Genomic DNA, 27,966 nt, shown 5'->3' on the forward strand with positions numbered 1-27,966 from the left:
ACTTGGGGAAACTAACAAGGCCGACGAGGGAGAAGGAAACATTGGAGGACGTGGGTACAGAGCAAGCTTACTTTTCTTCGAGCAAAGTCTGGGTAAGTGTCGACACACAGGAGTCGCGTCCCTGGCAGGAGCGTTGCACCGGCCGCGGGATAGCCGTGTGCTGCTCTGGTGGAGAGCAGCAGGCCGAGGTCTATAGGCTGCAGGCCGCATGCCGGCTAGCTCAAGGCAATAGTTAAGAAAGGACGCGTGAAGACAAACCCTGTCACACTTGATGAGAAAGCAAAAAACACACTTTCAGCAGACGAATAGATTGAAAGCAAAAGAATGGAAAATGATGCACCTGTCAGGTGCTGACCGAAAGAAAACTGGGACCACTGTATGAATGTCAGCAGACATCAGGCAAGAGTCTTTGAGATAAACAGGGACATTCCATACGACAAAGAGCCAGTGCAGCCTGAAGACACAGCCATCCTGTTCACACAGCCTAAATCACAGAGAGCAAAAGCAAATACACCCGAGACAACACAGCCACCGGCACAGATGACGATTTTAACACATCTCTTCGTTACTGAAATCAGTAAGGATGTAGAAAATTCGAAGAACGCGATGAAGCAGTTTGGCCAAGTGGGCAAATATGAAACCCCAGAGCACACGTCCTCACCACGGGCACGTGGAATAGTCCCCGTGAGAGCCCAGACTCTAGGTCGCAAAGCAGGCGTGAAAAATGCAAAAGGGTTGGAGCCATGCACGTTCCCTGGCTGTGCCGGAGCGACACGGGTCTCGATGGCAGAAAGATCACAGCAGCAACCTGCGAGCATTCCAGAGGCAAATGCTGGCACGCACAGCACTTCTGAGTGACCCACGTCAAAGGGGAAATCGCAACAGAAAGTGGAAAATATTTTGAACTGAATAAGGCAAACCCAACATATTACAACCATGGGGTGCACCAAGAAGGTTGTCAGAGGAGACTTCACAGCTTCTTGGAGAAGTCATGGATTTAAGAAACACTGAAAACCAATGACCAGGACTTCCAGTTCAGGAAGCCAGAAGAACATCGAAATTAGAGCAAAGAATGAAAGGAGGGGAAAAGGCGTCTATGACACAGAGACATACAGTAGAGAGAATCAGCAAAACCCAAACCTGGTCCTGTGAACAACAACAAAACAACCATTACCAGCGTGAGGCACAAACAGGGAAGCAGCACATTACAGACACAAAAGGATATCGTGAACTTGACAAACATGAAGTTTAGGTGAAACGGGAAAATTCCTTGAAAATAAAATTCACCAAAATGAATACAGCAAGAAACAGAAAGTCTGAACGGCCGTGCATTTAATAAGGTAAATTCATAATTGAAACTCCTTCCGCCTAGAAAAGTATTCACTGGAGACTTCTCCTGTGTCTTGAATATCTTTTGTTGGATTTCTTCCCCTATGTACTTCATATTTTTGATGCTGTGTAATAGTGTTTCTAAATTAGTTTTTATTTTCTGGAAAGTTTCTTGCAGAGTATAGAAAGAGAACTGATTTCAGACCGGTTTTGAAGCCAGTGAGCTTGCCAGCCTAACTCATGAATTCCAGTAATCCGTCCCCGAGTCGCGGGTGTCGCATGTAGGAGACAACCACACGTGCATGACTGACCCTTTCCTTCATCGTGCCCGGACGCACAGTGAGGAAGGGTCCCTGACGGAGACCCCTGCGTGGCTGGGCAGCACCTGGGGGCACTACCCATGTCCGCAGGAGTTATTTACCAGTTTGCGAAGAGACTTCCTCCTTGTGTGTGTTGTGAGTGGATTTTCAATTTTACCGAAGGCTCTTTCTGCCTCCACTGGTACATCCCTGAGCTTCCTTCTTCAGTCTGTTCACAGAGGAGCTACAGGAATGGCTTTTCCAATATCAAATCCCCCTTTCTTTCCCGATGTGCTCAGCTTGCCAAGTCCCTGTTTCCTTCCCCACACCTTTCTGGGTTCAGTTGTGAATCCTTGTGTTTACGATGGCTCCAGTCTTATGCCTGAACGGGGTGGGTTTCTCGGCCTGGCTGGCAGGGCCGGGGGGGCGGGGGGGTGGACTGGTGACCAGGCTCTGGTGGTCTGAGCCTGTGACCCCCATCTGATGGGTTTTTATGGGGCCCCAGAAAGGAGCTCAGGCGGGTGGTCTGCACTGGGTCTGTGCAGGAGGCACAGGGTCCCAGGGCCGTTTGTCGGGAGGGGGCACTGTAGTCCCAAGAGAAAGTCACAGCCTAGAGACAGCACGGGGATGTTGGGATCCCTCCCAGAATGGAGGTCTTGCTTCCAGAAAGGAGAGGGGAGCCTGAGACCCTGCAGAGTAAGAGACGGGGCCCAGAGGTCGGGGCCCCCATGAAGGGGGTCACCTGTGTCCGGGGATGCCGGGATATGGCCGGAGTCCCTGTGAGGTCAGTGGTCAGAGGGGGCAGGTGGGGAACCAGGGAGTGATCAGATGTGGTTGGGGGGAAAGGCTCCTGCAAGAACGCAATGGAGTCCCCAGAGCCACTGTCATAGAGGATCCCTGGTGTCCCCAAAGGCAGGGGAAGACAGGCCAGGCTCCCCGACTTGGCCAAGCCAGTGGTGTGGAGGGGGGTGTGGAACAGCGGTGCTGATGGGGTCTCTGATGGGGGTCAGGATCCCAAGGGAGATAGGGATCTGGGGCCCTGGGGGGGGTGGGGGGGTGGCTGGGACCTTGCAGCAGTGCCCTGCCCCCAACCTGTCACCCCAGGCCCGGGAGCCTCACCACAGCTGACCCCATGGTGCACAACCCCATCAGTGGACCGGTGTCCTGGGCGCACTGCCGAGGTGGAAATGTTGGAGCTGCTGTTTGGGACGAGATCCCAGCCTGCAGTTTCCCCCGACGCTCCTTACCTGCAAGCTGGGCTCTAGGTCACAAAGACCCGAGGCTCACTCGGGGTCTCGACAGACAGGCCACAGAAGACCGGTTCCTCCCAATCTGTGAGAAACACAATTTCAATGCAGCAATCACACAAGAAACGATGAATATGCCGTTGTGACGGTTTGGGCCGGCTCCATCTAGACGGGCCCTGGCACACAGCGGGTCCTCAGCAAACAGATGAAGAGCAGTCCCCGCAGAATTACCGGCTTGGAAGGCGGTTGCACGGTGTTCCTGACCCTCTTTGGGAAGAGCTGCCGTGTGACCACTTGGGGCTGGAAAATAAGCTTTGGGGGATGAGGGGTGTGTGTGAAGCTTTGCAGTGCTTCGCCTCGTGTGTGTCGTTGGCAAAAGCATAAACAGACCCTAAGCCTTGGTTTCTTTGTGCACAAGATGTTTTCAGAAATCATACGAACGAAATGCACAACCTGAAATTACTGTGATGGGCTAGATGGGACGTTTCTCACTTCTAATTTCTTAATTTCGAAGCTCGTGTGCTCCAGAAGCTTAGGTAGAATGCAGGTGGTTTGGGGCTGGCTACTTGCATTATTTTAATTGTTTCGAGCATGTTGTGTGGCCATGGCCCTTCCGTGGGTGCCATGGACTGAACTGTGTCCCCCCCCCCCAAATTCATAAGTTAAAGCACCCACTGTGATGGTATTTGGAGATGGGTCTTCGGGAGGTAATAGGGTTAAATGAAGTCATACGGGTGGGGCCTAATCAAATAGGGTTGGTGGCCTTATAAGAAGAGGATGAGAGAGACCTTCCCCTCTCTCCCTCCCCTCCTGTGCTCTGGGGAAAGACCTGTGAGGACACAGCCCTCCGCAAGCCAGGAAGAGGCTGTCACCAGAACTGGAACTCGGGCAGAACCTTGTTCTTGGACTTACAGCCTCCGGAAGTGTGAGAAAAATAGATTCCTGTTGTTTAAGGTCCCCGTTCCGCGGCGCTCTGTCCTGGCGGCCCAAGCAAACGAAGACAGTGCAGGTGCGGGCAAGCCCGCAGGGGACCCAGGCCGCCGGGAGGGTGGGGGCAGGGCGGCCACCGCACGCAGGCCTGCCCCGTGGCCATGGTGCGTAAGGTGGCTATCAGAACGTCAGACGCAGGCAAGTTCCTGAGGACACTGCCCCAGACACCTTGCCACTCCCCGCGACCCAGGGCCCCAGGCTCATTCGGCCTTGCTGTTGTGTGCGTTGTGCACGGCACAACTCTGACAGGCGCACTCACGATTCTGCCCGCTGTGGGTGGCAGCCTAGCGTGCCGCAGCCCCGTCTGACACCACACCTCAGTCAGAGGCAGAGAGGTCGTGGGGGCACCTGAGGGGGGGCACCGATGGACACGTGGTGTCCTCACCATCCTCAGGCACAGGCACCGCTGCCCCAGAGCCTTTTGGGAAACTGAAGCACAGGTCTGTTCACCCTCTAGCACCCACAGATCCCGCCACGCAGCCCTGTCAGGTCGCACCATTTCCGGGGCTTGCTTCCTTCTGACCGGGCCTCTCCTGCCCTTGTCCTTGGGCATCCTGTGGCCACCTCTGCAGCATACCATCTGAGGGACAGTCCCCAGCGCCGGCACTCACACCGGACCCATGAGTCCACACGATAATGCTCAGCTACCCTGCCCTTTGAAGCGCTTCCTGGATCTCAGAAGCAGCACCCTCCCCCCGCCACCCCACCCCAGGAGAATTGCCTTGAGCTCTTAGGACAGGCTCTCGGTGAAAACCCCGGAGGGTGGAGTGGCCAGAGGGTCATCAGGCATCATAGCACATGCTGTTCTGGTGGGAATTTGGCCTTCCTGTGGAATGCAAGGGCACCATCTTCAAAGAGGACATTCTCCCTAAGGGTTTCGCTCAAGAACCAGGAGAAAAGAACAGGGAAGGGTGTCTGGGCTAGGGGTGGCCCCAATCTTGTCCAGCTGGCACTATCTCTGGGACAGGAGGCTTGGGACTCCTGGGGAGAGAAACAGACACGGGTGAGCTGGGAACAGCTCTCCAGCTCTCCTCAGCCCCCTGCACAAGGCCACCCTAGCAGCTAGTCACGTGCTCCCATCACAGATGAAGTGCTCAGCTCCGTCGGTTCCCCCTGCCCCTTGACCCTGGCCCTCCTCCCCTACCAAGGGTCCCTGGGCTACTGCAGAGGACCTTACAGCTGGAAAGTCTTCAAAGGACACCCAGTGAAGACCGAAGCCCTCTGCTGTATCTTCCCAAACAGTCACCCACCCATTTTGTGCTCAGCAGTCCAGCCAATTCACCCTGTTGGGCAGGATTTGAATGCACTTTCTCTCTACCACACTACTGATGACCACTCCCATCAGCCAGAAACCGGGGAGAGGACCCAAGGAATAAAGCCACCCAGCTCAGCACTGTCCAGCTCAAGCCTCCGGGCACCCGGACATATATTCTGGTATTAGAAGATGCATGCATCTGTCCATCTGCCTATCAGCCCACCCATCTGTCCACCCACCCACCCGACTTCTCCTGAGTGCTCCTGTATGACAGGTACTATTTCAGGAAGGGGGGTTGCAGCCATGAGCCTTGTGGGCTTTGTGGAGCCCCTCACCCATGGAACAGACACTCCACGGATGGGCAATCAGCAAACAGACTGAGTGGATGATGTCGGAAGGCATAGAGGAACACGACCGGGAGGGAGGGGAGTTGGGATGTCACAACCGTGAGCTGAGAGATCAGCTATGGGAAAAGGAGAAGGTGACATTGCAGCAAAGACGTTGGGAAGCAGAGGGGGTGTGCCAGGGGAGGTGCCCAAGAGGGCAGCTTGGAGGTCAGAGAGAGGCCTGAGTCCTGGGAGGACTGGGCCTTCCCGCTTAACTGCAGGCTCCAAAGGAGAGCAGGACAGAGCAAGTGGGGGGGGGGGGCGCACAGGCAAGCGTGGGGGGGTGCAGGAAATTGGGGGGGCGCAGGTAAGTGGCAGGGTGAAGGCAAGTGGGGGGCACAGGCAAGTGGCAGGGTGAAGGCAAGTGGGGGTGCAGGCAAGTGGGGGGGTGCAGGCAGGTGGAGGGCACAGGCAAGTGGGGGGATGCAGGCAGGTGGGGGGTGCAGGCACGTGGGGGGGCACAGGCAGGTGGGGGGGTGCAGGCAAGTGGCGGGGTGAAGGCAAGTGGGGGGCGCAGGCAAGTGGCGGGGTGAAGGCAAGTGGGGGTGCAGGCAGGTGGGGGGGTGCAGGCAAGAGGAGGGGGTGCAGGCAAGAGGAGGGTGCACAGGCAAGAGGCCTTTGCAGCAGCCGGGTAGCGGCTGGACCTGCTTGCTGAGCAGTGGCTGGGCTTCCTTTGTATTTTGAAGGCAGGGCCCACAGGTGTACTGAGAGACTGAAGGAGTCAGGCCTGCGTCCTGGGTCTGGGGCAGGACAGCAGGAAGAAGGGGCCGCCCAGCGCTGAGGCCGCAGGGTGGGCTGGGGAAGGGAAGAAGGGGAGCATTCGCCTGGTCAAGTCTGAGGTGCCCATATAAGCCATCACGGATTACTGCTCAGGCGGGGGGGGGGGGGGGGGCTGTGGCTAGTTGCCACTGGAGGCCAAGCCCTCAGGTAGAAAGGGCATTGGGGTCTGAGCCTCCCAGCTGGGCTCTGAGGGCCGGGGTGGAGGGTCCCTCGGGGAAGGAACAGGGCCACCATGCAGGGGGCAGGGCAGAACCACTTGGATCGGGCACCACCCCAGGTTTGGTGGGAGAGGACCTGATTTCGGACGACTTGTTCCAACTGTTAGGAAATGCAGGTGCATATTGAAGACATAGCTCAAGGCTTGTGCCTGGCCCCCTTCTGGACCCTGGGGCCTCCAGTGGGGTCCACAAGCCCCAGGCCCTGCATCTCTGGATAAGCTTGGGGCCAATGTGCCCGCAGCTGCCCCAGGCAACTCGGGAGCGGAGCTAACGCCACTGAGGGGCGCCCGAGACACCTGGAGCCCACCAATCCCCCGGCCAAGCCCGCAGGGACCGGTCGCTGCCGCGATCCCCACCTCACCCCGCTCCGGGGAGGCGGCTGCTCCGAGTCGCGCGCCTGGACCTCCCGGCCCGCGCCCTCCAGCCCCTGGACAGGGACAGGGTGGAACGGGGAGGCGCGCGGGCCATAGAGGAGGGAAATAGAGGGGCCCCGCGCGCGGGAGTTCGGAGAGGAGGTTAGGGAGACCAGTCGGCCCCGGGTGGGCGTGTGCAGGCTGGGCTGGCGTGCCAGGAGCGTGCGACGGTGTCCGCGCTCGCGTGCGCGCAGCGGGGGCGGGAAGGCCCCGCCCCGGGGCGGGAGGGGGCTGCTGGATTAAAGGCCACCGTGGCGGGCGGGGACCGGGACAGGAGCCCGCACCCGGCGAGCGCTTGGCTCCGCGCCGCCCTGAGAGAGTCCCTGGAGGGGGCGGGAGGCGCGCCCCGCACGTCCACCCGCCCGGGAGCAGCAGGACCCACACGACATGCGCGTCCGGAACGGGCGCTGAACGGTGGCGGCGATGTCGGGGCGCGGGGTTCCAGGCCCCAGGTGCGGGCTGCTGCTGGCTCTGCTGCTGGCGCTGGGCGCGCTGCCGCGGGTGCGGGGCGTCGAGGAGCAGTCTGGGGGCGCGAGCCAAGGCTTTCAGGTGGTCAGCTTCAAGTGGCACCACGTCAAGGACCCGTACATCATCGCGCTGTGGATCCTCGTGGCCAGCCTGGCCAAGATCGGTAAGAAGCCGGGGGTCCCCGGCCCCGCCGCGACTTCCTCCCGCGCTTGTCCCCGCAGGGTCGCGGGGTGGGGCGGGGCGGGGGGCTGTCTAGGCGACCCCGCCCGCGAGTACAGAGCTGTGCTCCCGCGTTCGCGCTCCTGCGCCGGCTCCGCAGTCTCCCTGGCCCAGCGGCAGCCACCCCGCGGTCGGGCCTGGGGAGCGCCCCGTCGGCCCCACGTAGGCAGGCCCGCGGGTCAGGCGGGGCGAGGCGGGGACCGCGAGCCTGGCCGGGCCCGCAGCGGCCACGCTGGTCGCCGAGAGCGACCTGATCCCCGCCAGGCGCGCGCAGCCCCGGGTCCTGGGGTCTCGCGGTCGGGGCTCCCTTGTGCCGCACCCCGGCCTGGATCCGCGAGCTCCCTCGGCCAGGGGTTGTGTGTGTCGGGCTCGTCCAGCTGTTTCGTGCGGGGAGGCAGCGCGAGCTCTTGCCATCGAGCCCTGGGGTGATAGGCGGCTCCCAGGGCCAAGGAAAGTGGGGCCGCTCGAGATTCAACCCGGCAAAATCCTATTTGCAGGAGCGATTTTTCCGTTGACAGTGCTTCTCCTCCCAAACCCCTGGTCTGTGGGATTTCTCATAACTCGCTTCAGTGAGCCAGCAGAGGGGGGGCTGCTGGTCGCTCCCGGCCAAGGTGACAGGAAGGTCAGCTTCTTAAAAGCTCATGGGGACCAAAGTTTCAACGCATTGGGCACCGGCAGGGAGGGTCTGGGGAGGCGGTGGACGCGCCGCAGGTAACTGACTGGGCGGAGTCAGGGGAGAGGACACCGCCCCAGGGATCAGCGGGAGGCTGGGATTTGGGAGTGGGGAGGGGCAGGAGAGGGGAGAGGGCTCTCCAGGGCCTTGGGCTCTGACCTTTTCAGCCAGCTGGAGCGTCATGGGCTCTGGGGACAGCCTGCGACAGAATTTGAACCTGGGGTTTGGATGCCTGGCGGGCGGGCAGCACTGGGTTACCCGGGTGCCCACCCACCGGCCGGCCGCCTCCCTGCCCTTCCCTGTCTGCTTTCTGCTTCTTGAGGGCCCTGTCCATCCCTCTGCCTCCTCCTGTTTTCTCAGGCATCTCTTCTCTGGCCCTGGCTGCCTGGTCTGGTGCTCACTCTGTCCCACGCTGGGCTTTCTGGGATACCGGAGTAAACCTGAGCGCCAAGGTCTCATCCGTGTGTCTCCTCCGGACACCCCTGCTGGGGGCAAAGGACGCTGGCCGCTTTCTACCGGTCATCTACTGGACAGGTCCAGTCCCGGGCCGGGGCTCTGAGAGCCCTGTCCTGACTGACACTCACACTGCCTGCACCACCACCGCCCACCCCTCCCCCCCAGGAACTGACCGTTTCTGGGGCTGAGTGGGGGCTCTTGTCCTCTGCCACCTTTTCTCTTCTGCGAAACCACCACCATAAAGATGACAATGTGCACGGGGTGAACCCGTGACAGTCTGGGGAGCCACACAGGGACATGGAACACCCTTGTTTCCTGAAGCAAATGCTTTCTTTGCAAAGCTGGGGCTTCCCCGAGTGCAGCCGTGGCATCTGACATTCCAGTGACAGCCGCCCGCCCAAGCTGCCGGTGGCCCTGAGGGGAGGCTGCCGGGAAAGGTCTCACTGACCAGAGTATTGGCCCCAGGACTTCGTCACTCACCTGGGAAGAGCTGTGGACCTGTGAGTCTCCAGCGCGGCCGGACTTGTCCTGAGGGGGGCCTCTCCAGGGCAGGGTGGCCACCCGCTCCAGCCAGTTCGGTTCCACAGTCAGAGCAAAGCCCAGCGTTCGTTTTCCTGCCCACACTCACTTAAAAGGGCTTGCTGTGCGAGCACCACATGCTCGTTCCATTGTTGTCTGGGATTGCTGACCCCCCTTGAAGGGGGAACAGTCAAGCCCGGAGACCAGGGGTTCTAAGGACAACATGGAAAGGACCCCAAGGGAAGGCCCGTGGCGCTGACCCAGCCTCCCCCCTTCAGGGCCGTCCTGCTCTGGGCCAAGCCATGCCCCGGCCCTGCCCACACCATCTGTCCCTCGGGCTCAACCCCTTAGTCCTGTACCCTGGAATCTGCTGCACTGACCCTGCCCAGGTCCCCAAGGTCCTCCTGGTGGCTCAGGATGGTCCTCGGGTGGCCCCCACCTCGGCCCTTTCCTTTGCAGTCCCCCAAGCCCCTCTAGTCTGTCCCTTTGCCCATAGTCCCTCAGACATCATCTCTCCATCCACCTTGGGACCCCACCCCCTGCTGCCTCTGGCCTTCCAGGGCTCAACATCCAAACCAAATCTTAGCAAACAAGCCGGCCCTACAAAGCAAGATCTACATCAAAGAAAGCGGCCACCTCACCTCAGTGGCCTGCACTCAGTCTTGACCAGATCCACTGAGCTCCAGCTCCACCTCCTCCCCGGTCAGGACCCCCACCCACCCCACCCCCATGATCCATTGTTCTCTGCAGAGAGAAGCAGAGACCTAACCTGGTCCATGGTTATACCCCAGGGGTTCCCCAACGACTGGCCCACCTCCCTGCCCTGTGGCATCCCCCACTTCCCGACCCACATACCTGGCCCCAGATCAGGACGTCGCCCAGGCCCCTCCCAGTGCAGCCAGCACCTGCGCACAAGCCCCACAGAGCACTCCTAGCCACGCCTTCATATGCATCCAGGTTGGGACCCGAGGCCGAGGCCGTGTGGTGGTGTGTCCAGCGTGTGCACAGATGAGGGCAAGCTTTGGGTCCCAGCGTCCTCCCTTCTTGACTCCGCAGTCCAGGGCTCATGTTCATGAGACTCTCAGGCCCCTTTGGTCATTGGAAACGGTCAGGCTATTTCGATCTCAAGGTGCAGGAGCAGGAGAAGAGAGGGGTTTCTACTGATTTCCAAGCATTTGCCAAATGTCTTACCAATGGTTCCAGGTGTTTATTTTGGTTTCGGTCAGATTTCTTCCAGCCACGGGTGGTCAGGGCAACAGGGCGAGGGGGCCTGGTCAGGGCAACAGGGTGAGGGGGCCTGGAACAGACAGGACAACTAGGTGTGGGGACCTGGGACAGACAGGACAATTAGGTGCGGGGACGAGGGACAAAGCAATAATTCATGCCGATGTTTTGAGGCAGCTGCTCCCCTCAAGCAGCTTTGGCCAGAGGGCAGGGTCATGGCCACCAGAAAGCTGGCCCAGGAATCTGTGGGCCAGGAGTCTGTGGGCCCAGGAGTCTGTGGCTGCTGAGGTCACGGACCCACAACCTCTAAGACCCCATGTCTGGGGCTCAGCAAAGGACTTACTGTTTGCATCTGGACCTCCAGGGGCCCCCTGCCCATAGCTGCATCTTTAGGAAATTCAGAAGGGGAGTAGGGTGCCACTGAGGCCAGGGAGCCCACGCACAGGTGAGGCCTGCAGGGCCAGAGAGGTTGAGGGACCCACTGCAGCGGGACAGTGTCTGCCCCTGGGTGGGGGGTGATTCCCTCCTCTGGACCCCTGGTGGGGGGGGGGGGCTGAGCCTGCAAAGGCCCAGGGTCTTGGGCCTTGGACCAGGCTGGGCCTTTTCCCCTTAATTGCATTCTCTCTCCTCAGACCTTCCTTGGAGGCCAAAGGCTGGGCCAGCACGAGGCCCACATTGGCCATGCATAGGTCGTGAGGCAGCAGAGCATGGGGTAGAGGGCCCGCTTGGGTGGTGGGGATCCAGGTGGCTTCGGGAGACAGAGCTCTGGAGTTGCCACCAGGAAAGGTGCCTTCTGGAGGAAGAGGCAGGTTAGAATGTTGGAGGCCAGAGGGGAGACCAGAGGGAGGCAGAGGGGAGGCTGGAGGAGGCCAGACCAGCACAACCAGACCCTGGAGAACTTTGATCTCTACCCGGGTGGCACAAAGAGGAGGGAATTGAACAGACCTGGGCTCTCAGATTATTGCCTTGGTTGCAGGTCAGAGAATGGACATTGGCGAGGGGGGGGGGGGCGGGCACCAGAGGAGATTCTGGGGAAGGGGCAGTTGTAGGTTGACTGGGTCCATGTATTCCCAAGCATTAGGTAGGGGCTATTTCAGTGGACAGATGTGGCTCAGGTATCCAGCTGACAGCTGGGTGGGTCCAGGGCAAAAGGTGGGCAGTGAGTCAGGTCAGGGAGGAGCCTCCTGAGGGGGTCGGGACCCTGCCAGTGAGGAGGCAGGCCTGAGCCATGAGACCCCTGGACAGGACGGGCTACGCTTGTAGCGGCCGAGATGAGGGGCAGTGTTGGTGTGGGTGGGCCAGTGAGAAACCCAGTTTGAGGCCCCTGAAAGTGCAGTTCGCGGTGTGCAGGGGCCGGAGGCCAGGGGCCCCTGACTCTGGCTGGCTGGGAAGTGGTGGCCTCACCCTCTGAGCCTGAGAATCTGTGCTGTCTACACCATGGCCTCTCCTGGGAAAGGGGGCGGCCTGGGCTCACATCCCACCCACTCAAACCTGGCAGAAACACCCCCAGGAGGACCCCAGTGGCCGATGGGACCGTCTGGCTTCGAGGGCTGGAGGCTCAGGGGTGGTGGCAAGTCGTCTCTCCTGGTCCCTGTACCTCCAGCACCCTTGAGGCTTTGCAAGCCCTCCCCTCGATGTGATGCCTCCCTCTTCACTCCTGGTCTTGGGGGAAGAGACCCCGGGGGGGTCTTTCATAACCAGTGCGAAGACCAGGGCCTGCTGTACAGCATCCACAGCCTCTGACCCATGTTGAGCCTCCACAGGAAGTTCTTCTTCCCAGTTATGCTCCAGCTGGAGCGCAGCCCTGGGATCATGCCTTCCGATACGCTAGCTGCTGGCTCATCGATCCAGTTTCTTGGGCCTCAGGGCCCCGTGTTCCTGGCCCCAATTCTCGTTGCTTCCGAAGTGCTTTTCCTACCGTTGTGATTTCACCCTTGAGTGGGGGCACTTACGCCGCAGGCCTGGGACGTCCCTGGGTATCCACCCACATACTCCGTTGTCTTGCCCAGGCACCTGGGGAGCCGGGGCCACTGGCCCTGACACCCTGCTTGATCCACTGTTTCTCTGAGGTACAGCCACAGGGGCTGGGCCTCTGCCCCAGGCACATGCCCAGGCTGTGGGGGAAGCCAGGGGGTGGTATTTACCTCCTGGGGTTAAAACCAGAAGCTTATGGGTTTTACTTCATGTGCTCTGGTCCTAGGACCAGGAGCCCCTGGGGCTGAGCCTCACCCTTGTCCTACTCTCTCCTGTGGGTTCCTGGGCGCTCTCCATCATGCTCTCCTGCCTGCCTCCACTGAATTTGCCTTGCTCCTCTCGGAGGAATGCATGAGGGGATCTGGAAAAGGAGGAAGGGCAGGGCAGGTGCCATCCTCCCAGCGGTAGATGAGCCAGTGGGCCCTAGTGGACCCCAGTCCTGGCAGGACCCAGTAAGTGGGCCTGGAGTCGAGACCCATCATCCAAAGCCTGGAACCAAGGGCCCTCCCAAGAGCCTCAACCAGATGGAGGGGTAGAGTCTCACTTTTCAGGAACTGCCCATGGGGGAATTAGCCCCAGGCTGTAAAGCAATCCTGGGCATTTGGAGCTAAGGTATAACACTGAAATATTCCAAGGAAAGAGGGGCAAAGGTTGGGAAGTGCTGATAGCATCCAGTCCTGCTCGCTCATGGAAGGGACTCCCCAGAAAGGCTCTGCCTGGGCCAACTTCCTGTAAGCAGAGAGGTTCTTGGCCTTATTCCCAAGGCACCAAGCCCCTTTGCGGGGGTCTGGACCGTGGTCAGGGGAGTGCACGGTGCTCTGTGATCTAGTCGCAGACCTGTCTCTGTGCCCTCCTGACCGGTCCCTCACTCAGCCTTGCACTTGGTTTCTCCGCACATGTGTCAGGACACCCCCCTCCCCAGTTCTTGGCCCTCGAGGATGGGGCTGCGGGTTCCTCTATGTCCGCATGGGTTGGAGGAGAGTTTTCCTGTCACACAGGCCAGGCTCCTGAGCCAGGGGCTGAAGCTTGCGTTCCCACCCACGCCCACGCACCGTCCCCCAGTGTCCGAAGCCCTGCTGATATCGAGTTTTACCTGGAAGGGTGGCCAGGGGGCGGGCGAGGGACGGGGCTCTGCTCTCTCTGCCACCTGCCCTGCCTTGGCACCTGCTCATGGCTGCCTTCAGAGAAGGCCCCTTTGGCTCTTCCTGGCTGGGTCCTGGGACAGGCCTGTTCCCAGGAGCACAGGGCCCATGGCTCTGGCCACTGTCAGGCATCGGGTCTGAGTCTCCAGGTATTGGGTGCTTGGCTAGGTTTGAACAGAGCCTGCTCAACCAGCCTCTCCACCCTGGAGCCCAGACCGGGTGGTTTCCTGCCTGGGCCGTGGGCAGCACAGTTGGGGTCCCTGTCCCCGGCACCTTCCCTGGGCGGGTCTCTGCTCCCACCCTGTGCCCGCGCCTTCCCTCCTATCCTGCCTCCCAGCCCTCCCTCCTGACCTTCCCTGCCTCTCCTTTCCCATCTTCTGTCTTCTCTCTCTGCTCAGGCCAGGGAAGAAGGGGTGCTGAGTGAACCCAGGTGCTGCGGGGGCCCCTCCCCACCCCGGCCCTGCCTGCAGAGCCTGTGGGACTGGAGGATGACAAGCTCAGGGGCCCCTGGGCTGGGGGGCAGGTATCCCACTAGTGAAGGCAGAGGGGCTGGTGGGGCCACAGAGGCCCCAAGAGCGGTTGGGACAGGAGTGGGATGGCCTGATGGGTGTGTAGTGGCTTCCATCCTGGCTGTGGCCCTGGCATGTGTGGCTCCCCTAGATTCCAGTGAAAACCCAGACTCCACCTGGTCACGCAAGCTACCTGGCACCTGTCCTGCCTTCCAGCTCACCCCCGCGCCTGAAGCCCCCACCCAGTTCTTTGGTTCAGCCAGGTCAGCGCTGTGAAGGCAGGCACTGTGTCCGGCTCGTGCCGCGTTCTCAGTGCCCGGCACCCCGCCTGCCCATCTGCGTGGCTGAGAGAAGGAACGCGGCCCTGAAGGCCGGTTTCCCGTTTGTAAGTTTTGTCCAGACCATCCAGGCTCTGGGCCTGGGAAGAGACTCCTTACCTGAATTCCTCCCCCGAGTTGCCACACAGCCTCTGAGAACACCACGCCCGTGGAGGCGGGCAGACCGTGGACAAGCACTGCCAGCGTCTGCTCAGGGCACGGAGGGCGCGTCGGGGCTCAGGGTGGGGAGCTTCTCGGCCCACACGGTGCTCACCTGGGCAGGCCGGGTCCCCAGAGGAGGTTGCACCCCGCCTGCACTAACACACACTCCCCCACCAGCTGACAGCTGCTGCCAGTTCACCCCCAGTCACGCCTTCCGGAACAGGACAGAGCAAATCCGCTGGGTCATGATGCGCGGGCTCCAGGGACACAGGCATCTGCGTGGGTGCCAGCGCCCTCACGCTCCTGCGCTGAGCCTGGGACTTGGGTCCCGAGCGGGTCAATTCCATCAGCACGGCAACAACTTTTGGGGGACATAACTGGTCTGATTTCCTTTATTGATGCAATCTTGAAATCCTTGATTTTTAGCAGCTGCAGCCCTGGCTGCCGGACGAGGCCCCCTCAGTTTAGTGCTCACTTGACAAACGTCAGGATGTGGTACCAACAGAGCAGCCCCAGACCCCCCAACAAGTGCAGGTTCCTGTGGGGGACAGACGGATGACATCATGGCACAGGATAAATGGCATCATGTGCTATAGTGAAAAACGAATGAGGAGAGGCGGACAGTGCAGGCAGAGGAGAACCAGCCCCGTAACGAAAGCATTTTCAGGAGTGGATCAACCAGTGCAAAGGCCCTGAGGTGGGCATGTGTAGGTGTGTCTGAAGAGCAGCAGGGGGCGGGCGGGGGGAAGCCAGCCAGTGGGGTGTGGACAGTGAGCTCAGAGGGGCCAGCAAGGCAGCCAGTCACAAGCGTCACAGGGAAGAGGGGCCGCCGAGGCTTCTGAGCAGAGTTGTGCTTGGCTCCACTGAGAGCGACAAGGCTGCAGGGAGGGAGGGGTGGCAGCAGCTCAGAATTGTCACCTCATGAGCTGGGCCTTCCCTGGGGCATTTGTAATGCTGGCACAACCCCTCTCATTTTATAAGGCTCTTCCCATAAACATGTGCAGAATAAACGAGTCAGAAACCATCCATATGTGCTCGGGTCTGATCAGAGGTTAAGGTCACAGCCTGCACCTGTGAGGGTCCGTGATGTCTTGGGCACTGAAGGGCCCTGGCCAGGCCATTCTGCTTTGGCCCCAGTGCCTCCAGTGTCCCAGAGGGCACAGGACTGGCGGGCGGGTCAGGTGCAAGGAGGCTGAGGGTGCGTGATGCTGCCCCACCTGACCCCCAACGCCCATTGCCCGCCAGGGCCCTGTGTCCTTATGGCAATGACGGGTGGTGTCTGCACAGGCGAGGGCCATGCTGGCCACCCTCCAGGTCGTGCAAGGTGCCCCAGCTGGGCCAGGGACCTGGGGCTTAGCCTCACACGGGCCTTACCTCGGAGCTCACTGTGTCTCAAGTCCACATCTACAAGCCAAGCTTTCATCCATCCGCTCTGGAAAGAAGTGAGAGCCCCGTGCTTCGCTGGACACATAGGGTCAGAGTCCGGGCTATAGACTTCCCATCTGAGGGGCAGTGGGGATGAGCTATGCAGGAAGGGAGGGGGGCCAGCTGGAGTGAGCGGGGTTGGGAGCAAGTGGTCCAGGTGAAGGCAGCAGCCCAGGGGGCCCAGGTGGGGGTCGAGGCCACGGGGCTAACGATGGAGTCTGGGGGTCTGTGGACGGATGTGGCCTTGGCAAGCAGATCGGCTCTGGGAGGCATCCTGTGAGCCCCTCGCTGGGACTTCCAGCCTCTGGGGGCAGGGTCAGCCCTGTGCTCAGGAGGAAGGGTGCAGGACTGTGGGGGAAGGGCCGAGTTCTGTTTCTTCCTTTCCTGGGTATATCAGGAAGCCTCTGAATTCACCACCCGCAGAGCTATCATGCTAAAGTCCAACCGTGGGGCGCTCTCAGCTGGGGAAGGGTTTCTTGCAAAGGCAAAATAGGAAGTTGCAAATGCCTGTTTCTGGCAGCTTGTAGAACAACATAAAGGGTGGAAAACCACCAGCTCCTGGGGGTTCCATTTCTTCTTGGGTTTAACAAGCCCCGGAGCTTGGGGTACAGTGGACGCGGGCCTCCCACCCCGCCACCTACTTTCCCTTAGAACGCAGCCCTCACACGCTGGGTGCTCAGTGCAGCTCACCTTTGGCCCGCCAGCTAGACGTGGACCCGAACAGGGCAGCCCCACAGGAAGACCACACGTGTGCACTCGCTTGGTGTCCATATGCGTGTGTGCACTGCTCCTGTGTGCTGGCTCGTACAAGGTGGAGGGTGGCAGCCTGTGGCTGACGATCGTGTTCCCCAAGAGGCGGTGGGCTCGAGGCTGCTTGCTCCTGGGGTTCTGTGGTACCACGTACACCTCTGTAGCATCCACACTCCCTGTGGGGGCTCGGGGAGGAGTGGGCAGACATGGCAGGTGCTCAGGGGGTATTTGGTGAATGATCAAGTTATTGTCACCACCCCCCATGTCCGAGGGAGTGTCCCCATATGGACTGTCGAACGCTGGACAGAGTCCCAAGGGAGGCTCCTTGCCCAAACCCAACAGAAGCAGCTGGGCTTCCAGGGGGTGGGCTGGGGAAGATCCTGGGGTAGAGGAGGGGGCCGAAGCCGCCTCTTGGCCACCCCAGCGGAAGCGGCCCCCCCAAGAGCTGTGTCTTGGGGCCACAGAGGCCTTTGCAGCAGGCCCCTGGAGCAGGCCTGGGAACAGGTGTGGTCAACACCAGGGCTAGGGCAGCCACAGCCCCCCTCCCATACTTCACAAAGGCCAATTCAGAGGCCAGACTCCCCAGAAGTCAGCTAGTGTCACCCTGTGTGCTCAGTGACAGCAGAAACTGCATAAGCGGGCAGGGTGCAGTGGTGAAGTGGGCCGTGCCTCCGCGTGGGGTGCTGCCGTCCTTCCCGCGTCCTGTGGCGGCACAGCCTTCATTCTGGTCCTTTAGCGGAGGATCGGGAAGGGGACCAGCTGCCTGTGTGACCCAGGCTGGGCCAGCCTCAGGCCTCGGTCTCTCACAGGCGGCTGAGGAGCTCGGAGGGATCAGTGAGCTCGGTCCAGCTCGGTCCCCCAGGGCTGGCTCCAAACAGCTCGAACCAGGGCCTCCGGGGGCTGGGCTGCGGCCAGGATCCAAGCTCAAGGGTGTCCAGGGTGGAAGCAGGGGGGAGGCGACGGTCACCATTCCCGCACAGCCGCTGCCCAGCCAGGCTCCTGGCGGCTGGCCACGTCACACATCCGTGGGCAACCCCACGGGACTCCAGGGCCCTCCAGGGCCTCCCGACCCCTGCCTGGTCGGTTGCTGCATCTGGGGGATGCCTGCGGCCTTGCAGTGGGCTAGCTGCCCTCCTCTCCAGCAACCTGGCCTCCTCAGCAGGGACGTGGCTGACCACATTTCCCTCAGATGTGGCTGGAGAGCGGAGGTTAGCAGGTGCGGCGCGCAGATGCACGGAGGGTCCTGCAAAGGTGCCTGGGGGATGTTCTGTGGCCTGGGCGGTCCCAGCAGGGGGCCCGGCCATAATAACAGGCCCACTGACACCAGCTGCGTGAAAGCGAAAATGCAAAGACAGCCACACGGCAGCTACAGACGCCTGGGTCCAAGACGGCAGGTGAGAGCCAGGACCCAGCTCTGGGGGCCCGTGTCCTCCCACAAGCGGCAAGCATGGGACTCAGCAGTCCTGCCCCTGCCTGCAGGCTCCTGGTGCCGCCCTGTCCCTGGAGTGGGAATGATTTTGTGGCTTCATCCTGGCGGGTGCTGGCTTGTACCCACAAAGTCTGGCTGGAGAGGGTGTTCTGTGGATTCGGCCAGGCCTGCGAGGGAAGCCTGTGTCGGCCCCTCACCCGTGTGCCTTTTCTTCCTCCTCCTTTTCCCCTCCCCCAGTGCAGTGTGGCTAGGATTGGGGTGGGGGTCACCTGACCGCCATTTACAAAATACAGTTACTGACCAGAGCAGGGGCCGGGGGTCCAGGTGTGGGCAGGTCTCAGCACAGCCCTTCCCGTGCACCTTCCCCCCCAGAGCTTGCGTTTCTGGGGGTGAACCGGAGAAGGAAGGCGGTTGGAAGTTTCTGAGAAGGCCCCCAGTGTCGAGGGTACAGCCTCTGTTGTCAAAATCCTTTACTCATTAACTCAAAAACGCCGAGAACATTCCGACGGCTGGGGTGCCTTCAGCCCCGGGCCGGCGTGAGCCTTGGCCTGTGCCCTGCATTTTGGGACCCCAAAGCCTGGAGGAGCATGTCTTTGCCCAACACTCGCTCTGGCTCACCTGAGGTGCCCCACGAGAGGCATTGGCAGATGTGGGATGGGCGCGTGTGGCTGGCCGCCCAGGGACAAGGATGGGCCCTTCCCACCCCCTGCCCCCTGACCATAGTGTCCAGGGCCGGGAAAGCTGACCCCCGTGCCTAGCGCTCCGGGACCCTCTTCCCACCCCCCATCCCACCACAGAGTCCTCCAGTGGCACAGCGGGTGGAGACTACCGGGATTTGCCTCTGCACCTCCCCCTCCCCAGGCCCCCACCTTGCCCTCAGGGCACCGGGCCCTGAGGCCCCTGCAGCTGGCTTTCAGTGTAGAATCCTGGTTTTCTTGTGGCCTGAAGATTAGTTCGAGTGTCACGAGCTGCGTGAAGCTGGGGAAGCGTTATCTGTCCCTGAAGAACAATGGTGCCTTCCCAAGCCAGGGGCTGGCGGGCCACTCCTCAGACCATGGCCGGGAGCCAGCACGGAGCCCAGCGGAATCTCGGAAGTAGACTGGACACAGCGTGGTGGTGTCTGCTCCCAGGAGAGGAGCAGGAAGGAGGTTCTGTCCTGGGGTGGCTGAGGGCAGGCAGCCTGTGAGCTGAGCGGGGCCAGCACATTCCGCCCCGGCCTCCTGCACCAGCCCACAGGGCCACGCTGTGCTGTGTTCAGCCTAAATCCACATGCCGGGCCCCAGCGCCTATCTGTGGGAAGCGGGGGTGAGTTCTCTGCTTTCCCAGAAACAAGGTCTTCCTCCCTCGCGTCCTGTGCCTTCATCAAGGGGAGCAGGGGAGGGTCTGTGGTCCTCAGGCAGCCTGGCAGGAGCTGACTGTCCCGCCCACCAGGGCTGCAAGGGGAGGCCACACGGGGCCCACGGAGGGTGTTTGTGGGTGCCGTGATGGAGGTGTGAGTGCGCCCTGGTGAGGACACGCGGGCCACAGCACCCTCAGAAACCTTGGAACCGTCCCCTCCCGTGGAGCTCCTGTCCTGGGAGGGCCACACGTCAGGCTGTTTCCGGGAGCCTCTGTCCCAGCAGGGAGGGGACGGGGGCGGGGCGTGCAGGGGCCAGGCGGGCCATGTGGCTGCGTGGCCGTGTGGCCCCAGGCAAACCTTCCCCTCAGAGAGGCTCTCCCTGACCCGTCACGAGGAGCGTGCAGCTGTCCGCTGAGGCCAGCTTCAAGGTAGACCTGAAGCCCCAGCCGCGCCACACTGCACGGGCGTCACATGGGCCTGGCTCTGCCACGAGCTTTGCCACGTCACGTGGTTCCTGGGGGGGTGCTTCTCCCGCCCACCTGCCCGCACTTGCTCACACAGCTCACACCCACGTGTGCTCACACCTGCACCCTGCACACCCACTCGTGCCCTCTCCTGGCACCTGGCCTCCTCGCTGCTCCTGCCTCACACACTAGGAAAGCTCCGGGCACCGTGGCGCCCTCCACCCTGTGCCACCCTGGCAGCCAGAACCCCACTCCGCACCACCCCAGTCTGGAGCTGCCCCTTCCCCGTGGGTGGCAATAAACCCTTTTCGGTGAAACTGAACAAACTTGGTTTTGTTCAGACGAAACCTGGCAGCATGCGAGCGCAGTAGAGCCACGACAGACCGCTCCCCGGCCGGCACAAAACTGCAGGCCGCTCACCCCCGGTTGTCCCTCGGGGCAGGAGCAAGGGTGTTTCCTGGCCTACCCACCTCCCTCCCTCATCCCTAAAACACCGTCACATCACCTCCGTCCCGGGCCTGGCCTCCCAAGCCTACCTCACAGTGCAAAGGCATCCCCCACACCTCAGCAATGCTGATTTTCAAAAATTAATAGACCTAATTTTTTAGTGAAGGTGAAAATGTACGCAATAATTGAACAGGTGGCACAGAGAGTTCCCCATACCCACCGGCTCCCCCTCCCCCCTTGCCCCACCCCCCAGTGTCCCTATTGTTGACATCTTGCATTGCTGTGATATATTTGTTGCAGTTAATGAGCCAATATTGATGTATCCTTATTAACTGAAGCCCATGGTTTACATCGCGGTTTGCTCTTGTGTTATGTATCTTACAGGTTTGAACAACTGTGTCATGACGTGTATCTATCATTATAGGATCATACAGAGTATTTTCAGTGCCCTAAAAATCCTCTGTGCTCCACCTATCCCTCCCTTCCCCCATCACCTGGCCACCACTGATCTTTTTACTGCCTCCGAAGTCTCTGCCTTTTCCAGAATGTCGTAGAGTTGGAATGCTGCTGTATGAGGATTCCAGGACGTAGCCTTTTCAGATGGATTTCTTCCCCTTAGTAACGTGCATCGAAGATTCATCCACGGATTTTCCTATCTCGATGGCTCGTTTATTTTAGCGCTGAATGATACTCCACTGTGTATGTAGCACGGCTTTGTTATCCATCCAGCTACTGAAGAACAATCTGGCAAGTACCAGTAAAGCTGCTGTAAACATCCATTTTCAGGCTCTTGTATGGACATAAGGCTTCAACTCCTCTGTGTAAACACCAAGGAGATGATTGTTGGGTCGTATGGTGAAGGTATGTTTAGTTTTGCAAGAAACCGCCAAACTGTCTTCCAAAGTGGCTGCACCGTTTTGCATTCTCACCAGCGAGAATCTCCAGTCGTCTGTGTTGTGGATTTTAATAATTCTAATAGATGTCTAGTGGTACCTTGTTGTTTTAATCTGCGATCCCCTAATGATGTATGATATTGAGCTACGTTTCCACGTGCGTATCTTCTTTGGTGAGGTGTCTCTTTAGGTTTTTGGCCCATTTTTAAATTGGATTGTTTGTTTTCTTACTGAGATTTGAGTTCTTCGTGTGTGTGGGACACAAATCCTTTATCAGGTACATGTTTTGCAAATATTTTCTCCCCACTGTGCCTTGTTTTCTCGCTCTCTTGACGTGGTCTTTCTCAGGCAGTTCGTTCATTTCAGTGAGGTCGGGCTTCCCTCTTTCAGGGATCGTGCTGGATCTAAGAAGTCATCACCAAACCCAGCTAGGTTTTCTGTCCCACGATCTTCTAGGAGACGTATAGTTCTGCATTTTACTTGTAGGTCTCTATCCGTTGAGAGTTCATTGTTGTGAAGGCTGTAAGGTCTGTGTCCGGACTCATTTTTCTTCACGGGGACGTCCCGCCGTCCCGGCAGTTGCCGAGGGGACCGCTTTTGTTCGACCGTGTTACCCGTGCCCCTTCGTCAAAGACCGGTGACTGTGATCACATGGGTCTGTTTCTGGGCCCTCTGTTCCGTTGCACTGATCCGCTCGTCTGTCCTTTCAGCGATCACCGTGGTCTCACCTGAGTCTTGAAGTCGGGAAGTGTCAGTCTTCGAATGTTCTTCAAGGTCGTGCTGGCTGCTCTGGGTTTTTTGCCTCCGTATGATAAAGTAACAGGCTGGAATTTTTTATTGGGATCGCATTGTGTCCATGGATCGTGCCAGGAAGAACTCGCCGCGTGACCGTGCTGAGTCTTGCCATTCGTGCATGTGGACTATCTCTCTCCATTTATATGGGTTTTCTTTGATTTCTTCGTCCAAGTTTGCAATTTTTCATGGAGGTTCTGTACATATTTTGTTAGATTTCTACCTAAGATTTTTTTTTTTGGTTTTTTGTTTATTTTTCTTTTTTTGGTGTTGATGTAAATGGTCTTATGGTTTACATTTCGAATTCCATACCTTTATTGCTGGTTTATGGGAAAGTGATGGACTTTGTATACCCTGAAGTCTTCCATCACTTTCTGGGATTTTCTGCACAGACATCGTCTAGGACTCGTTCTGCCCCTGCCCCTGCCCCTCCCTGCCCAGGGGGCCAGCCGCCTTGCCTTGTGTGCCTGGCTTTGCTAGCACATGTTGGGCATGTTAGGCTATCTTGGCCAGGACCATTCATGTGGGTGCACAAGGCGGGAAGGGGTTGTGATATGACTCACCAGCTGTGGGTCTCTGGCCAGGGGAGTTAGCACAGAAAGCCTGCCCCACCCCCACATGCTTGCTCTCTAAGTTCTGGTGTTTTCCACCAAAATTTCGGTGCTGAACGTTGTGACTACACAAACTGTCTTCATAGCCATGAGATAGCATGGGACCATTTTTCCATTTCCAGGACATCCTTTTGTTTTACCCGAAGTCATTGACTAATCTGTTGTTGTTGGCACAGTTTTCTATGGATTTAAGTGGTTCGGCCCCAAAATCCCAGAAGGCTGCTGCACGTGGCAATGTGCTCTGGGCCCCTCCCCTCTGCGGGCACAACACCAGCTCCCCCACACTGGGCACCCCATCTCCTGAATCTCGTGCCTTCTTGTCTTGAGGAGAACCTCCGTTTGGTGGGTTCATTCTCCACCAAATGTGGTTTCTCCCTCTGTTACTTCTGGGGACTGGCTGTGCAGCAAGCTGAGCCTTGACAAGCAAGCATCAGGAGCAGACTGACCCCTCTGGGTGAAGCCTGGAAGTCAACTCCCTGCCCAGGAAGGAGGCATCACTCCAGGCCCCTCCAGAGTTGGTGTCTTGCCCCTGGCCCAGTGCCTCGTGTGAGGTCTCCTCCCTCTCCTCCCCCAGCCTCCTTCCTCGTGTGGGGTCTCCTCCCTCTCCCCTCCCAGCCTCCTCCTTCTCCCCCCCAGCCTCCTCCCTCTCCTCCCCCAGCCTCCTCCTTCATGTGGGGTCTCCTCCCTCTCCCCCCCAGCCTCCTCCCTCTCCTCCCCCAGCCTCCTCCCTCATGTGGGGTCTCCTCCCTCTTCCTCCCCAACCTCCTCCCTCGTGTGGGGTCTCCTCCCTCTCCCCCCCAGCCTCCTCCCTCGTGTGTGGTCTCCTCCCTCTCCCCCCCAACCTCCTCCCTCGCGTGGGGTCTCCTTCTCCCCCCCCAGCCTCCTCCCTCGTGTGTGGTCTCCTCCCTCTCCCCCCCAGTCCTCCTCCCTCGTGTGGGGTCTCCTCCCTCTCCCCCCAGCCTCCTCCCTCCCCCCCCAGCCTCCTCCCTCTCCCCCCTGCCTCCTCCCTCAGGTGGGGTCTCCTCCCTCTCCCCTCCCAGCCTCCTCCCTCGTGTGGGGTGTCCTCCCTCTCCCCCCCCCAGCCTCCTCCCTCCCCCCCAGCCTCCTCCCTCTCCCCCCAGCCTCCTCCCTCTCCCCCCCAGCCTCCTCCCTCGTGTGGGGTCTCCTTCTCCCCCCCCAGCCTCCTCCCTCGTGTGTGGTCTCCTCCCTCTCCCCCCCAGTCCTCCTCCCTCGTGTGGGGTCTCCTCCCTCTCCCCCCCAGCCTCCTCCCTCCCCCCCCAGCCTCCTCCTTCTCCCCCCTGCCTCCTCCCTCAGGTGGGGTCTCCTCCCTCTCCCCTCCCAGCCTCCTCCCTCGTGTGGGGTGTCCTCCCTCTCCCCCCCAGCCTCCTCCCTCCCCCCCCAGCCTCCTCCCTCTCCCCCCAGCCTCCTCCCTCGTGTGTGGTCTCCTCCCTGTCCCCCCCAGCCTCCTCCCTTGTGTGGGGTCTCCTCCGTCTCCCTGCCAACCTCCTCCTTCGTGTGTGGTCTCCTCCCTCTCCCCCCCAGCCTCCTCCCTCGTGTGGAGTCTCCTACTTCTCCCCCACCCCAGCCTCCTCCCTCGTGTGTGGTCTCCTCCCTCTCCCCCCCAATCCTCCTCCCTCGTGTGGGGTCTCCTCCCTCTCCTCCCGACTTTGGGGGTGGGATCCAACTGGCCATCATGCTGAGTCCCTGGAGACAGAGTCCCTGGAGCCCTGTGCGCCCGGGGTGTTTGTGGCTGTCGGGTCAGTGCCCGTCTCCTCTGCTCTCGTCTCTCGATCGTCCCTTGTTCTTCCCCTTTTAGGTTTCCTCTCCTGTGTTTTGTGTCCTTGTCTTTTCCCTCTATCTCTGTCCCCTCAACTCTTCTGTCAAGTACTTCTGCTCTCATATTTGAAAAGAGGTTTGAAATCTCTGGATGTACTTTCTTATCAAGGGTGCGACCCTCCTTTCATCAGTGTGGATAGCGATGGTGATATTCGAACTTTTCCTCACTCGCTTGACTGTGCTTCCTGTGATTCAGCTGTAGGTTTTGTGCCCAAGACACCCCCAGTAGCCGACCTGGGCCAGGCCCATGTATGTGGGAGTGTGGGCTGAGGTGGATGAGACACAGGGTGCCAGTGTCTTCGTATCTCTCCTTCCTTTTGGCCAAAAAATGAAAAATAAAGACAATGAGTGACACCCACCCTCCCCCCTTTTCCCCTTTTGTTTTCATCAGGCTTGGGGAAGACGCACTCAGTCCACCTTCCTTGTGAGAATCTGATTTTCATCGTCCAACTTCCCAGAAGGGTCTAGACTGTCATCTGACTTTGAGGAAATCGAGTCTGGAGGGATAAGATAATCATAGCTCGAGAAGTGGCAGGACAGGTCCCTCGGAACAGAAAGCCCTCACACATGCAGACACCGTGGAGGCACTGCTCCGTGGGGAACCGGGCACGAGGGGTCCGCAGGGGCAGCACCTGGCCAGGCCACTCAGCAGGCTGTGCCTGTCCTCTTGAAGGATGTCTCCACGGCTCCATGTGCCTCCGGGAACAGCTGGCATGTGTCAGTGCTGCTCTCCTCAGCGGGGCCCTCCCGGCCGGCAGCTGCCCCGTGGCCTTCCCACCTTGGGGAGCCCTTCACCCTCCTGCAGCACCATGTCCATATCAAGAGTCAATAGTCCCCACCATTTCCTGCTGCTCTGTGTCCGGGCAGCGGCCCATGACAAAGTCCCAGCCTCAGGGGACGGAGCTAGGAACGCCCTGATAGTGGTGACCGTGGCGACACAGCAGCCACGTGAGTGGGCACAGGCTCGGTTTACGACACCTTGGGACGCTGCCCACACATTATCTGCACCAAAGATGTCCTCAGAGAAAATAGCCTCGCTGGAATTTTCACACGAAGGGGTAAAAGGTCAATGAGACCTACACCTGCTCCCCCACAGAGAACCCATTCATAAAATCCTTGGAGCCTTTCGAGGGCCCCTCACGGCCCCCCAGCCCCACCCCAGAGTGAAGCATCTTTGTATCTTTGTCTGGTGGATTTTACAACGAGTGTGACCATCATGGTCAATCTCCGAGCCTCCAGGCAACCACCAGGTCAAGACTAACTTTCCATGTCCTTGAAGCGGAAAGCTCTGAGGAACAACGCCTTTCTGGTCTGTGAAGCCTCCGGGGCCACAGGTCCTGTGGAGGCGGAGGCACCAGGTACACGGGGCCCGGTGGCCCGTCACACCCTGAGCAGAGCTGGGGGTCCGTCCGTGGTGCCGGCGTGGGGATCTGTGTGGCTCTGATGTGGACCCTTTCTTCCTCCTGCCGTTGCAGCTGCAGTTCCGCGAGCCATTTTGTTAAACAGGGTCTCCGTGACCGGGCCACCAGCTTCCTGCAGCAATCACGCCCTGTGTGCCATCGGATCGGTACCACCAGCTTGATCCGTGGGGCTCTACGCAGCCCAGGCTGGGGCGGCCCCCCGCCCTTCCTCTGCTGAGGTCCTCTCCTGGCCCCAGCCCCGTCCCCAGCCCTCCCCAAACCCCAGGTGCCCATCTCATGTCCTCCAGGTGCCCCACCACCCCCACTGCTTCTCCCTGGACCCTCAGCCTTTCTCACACTTATTCCAACTTCACTTGAAGACCGATCGATAGAAATAGAAATCAGATAGAAATCCAATCTGAGCGACTTCTCAGATCTGCAAATTTATGTCTTTCGCCAGATGGGCGACATTTGGGGCCATTCTCTTTTCAGATTTTCCCCACCCCCTCCTCTGTCTCCTGGCCTTCCAGGACTCCATTTACACATGTATTGGACCTTCCGACACTGTCCCACTGGCGGCTGATGCTCTGTTCCCGTTTTTATCTTTCTCATCTTTGTTCTTTATGCTGGACAGTGTCCACTCATCTAACTTTGAGTTCACTGTCTCTCCTCTCTCTGTCTGCTGTCAGGTCTGTCTATTGAATCTCTTATTTCGGATATTGAATTCTTCGATTCTGGAACTTCCATTTGGTTCTTTTAGGTTTCTTTTATGTCAGGGGTCAGCAGACTATGTCCCGTGGGCTGGCCACCTGGTTTTGTAAATCAAGTTTTCTTGGAGCACAGCTGTTCGTGGGTGTTATGGCTGTTTTTGTGATGCAGCGGCCAAGCTGACTAACTGCCGAACAGACCACAGAACCTACACGCCTAAGCAATTTGCTATCTGGCTCTTATTGAAAACAAATCGCCAACTCCTTTTCTCTATTGAGATTTACTAGTTTTTTATTCATTACAAGTATATCTTCCTTTACACCCTTAAGCATAGTTACAGTAGTTTTTTTTAAACCCTCGTCTGCTAATTACAATGTCTGGATCACCTTGAGATCCCCAGTGATGTCTGGGTCCCATTCTCCTGTGTCTTCATGAGTCTGGTAATTTGGGATTGTTTCCAGGACTATAGCTCATATGTTGTAGAGACTCTGTATTCCGCTGTGCTCCTCTGGAGAGCCTTGATTTCTGTGGTGGTGGTTGGTGCTGTGCTGTCATTTGACCAGGAATGGACTGAGACTCCAAAGAGGTCTCCCTGTGGTGACAGAAAGTTGGTACCTGCCTCTCTCGTGTGTAATTCAAGGATCAGCCAGGAATTTGGGAAGAGTTCACACATAGAATGTTGGCCTCTCACCGCCCAGCTGCCGTGGTCACCGTCATCTCTGCCCTCCGCTTTCTCAAACCAGTAAGGCTACAGTGTTAACTGCTCTGGACAACCCCAGCTGGGGTCTGCTCTCTGGAAAAAGCCATAAAAAACAGGGAAGTCAGGAAAACGAAACAAAAAAGAAAACAGGGAACTCGCCCATTGCCGCCCTTTCCCTCAAGGTTTGGAGCCCGCCAGTGTCTGCCTTCTCTCCGTCTCTCCTCAGTGCCTAAGTTGCCATTTGACATGTTTCTTCCAGAGTTCGTGGTTGTTCCCTAGGGACAGTTGGTACAATGGTGCTACCCCACCAGTGCCCGGCCCCGAAGGTATAATTGTCACAGATCCTGCTCCCAAACTTTTATTGAATTTAGAGCCAGTCATAAAACCATAAGAAAGCAAAGCTTAAGCATGGCATCCTTTAATGTGGACTACCACAGGAGCAGCCTGGCCCAGGAGGGCTGAGAAGGAGGGGGTTGCTCGGGGAGAAGGACGCTGCTGTGAACGTCGTCCTGGTGCTCGCTGGGCTCCGGCTCCAGCCCCTGTCCCCGCACGCCTTCAGCTCGGACATGCACGCTTGGGCTCAGTGCTTGAA

The 27,966-nt window shown here is 59.2% G+C and overlaps 1 protein-coding gene across 3 annotated transcripts in view; it reads left to right on the forward strand.

Annotated features, from left to right (window-relative positions):
* Positions 1 to 7,171: 7,171 nt before the first annotated feature.
* The window catches only part of SLC9A3 (solute carrier family 9 member A3), a 41,559-nt gene continuing 20,764 nt past the window's right edge, over positions 7,172 to 27,966 (forward strand). For 2 of the 3 annotated variants that reach the window (XM_027073284.2, XM_027073289.2), the window contains exon 1: positions 7,172 to 7,548. In XM_027073284.2, the coding sequence (XP_026929085.1) occupies positions 7,341 to 7,548 (208 nt within the window). In that variant the 5' untranslated portion in view covers positions 7,172 to 7,340. Of the gene's footprint in view, positions 7,549 to 24,957; positions 25,632 to 27,966 lie in introns of all 3 variants that reach the window. The other variant, XM_053213907.1, reaches the window with a different exon arrangement.

The sequence above is a fragment of the Acinonyx jubatus genome, unplaced genomic scaffold (assembly GCF_027475565.1).
Source record: "Acinonyx jubatus isolate Ajub_Pintada_27869175 unplaced genomic scaffold, VMU_Ajub_asm_v1.0 scaffold_20, whole genome shotgun sequence".
NCBI classification, from domain to species: Eukaryota; Metazoa; Chordata; class Mammalia; order Carnivora; family Felidae; genus Acinonyx; species Acinonyx jubatus.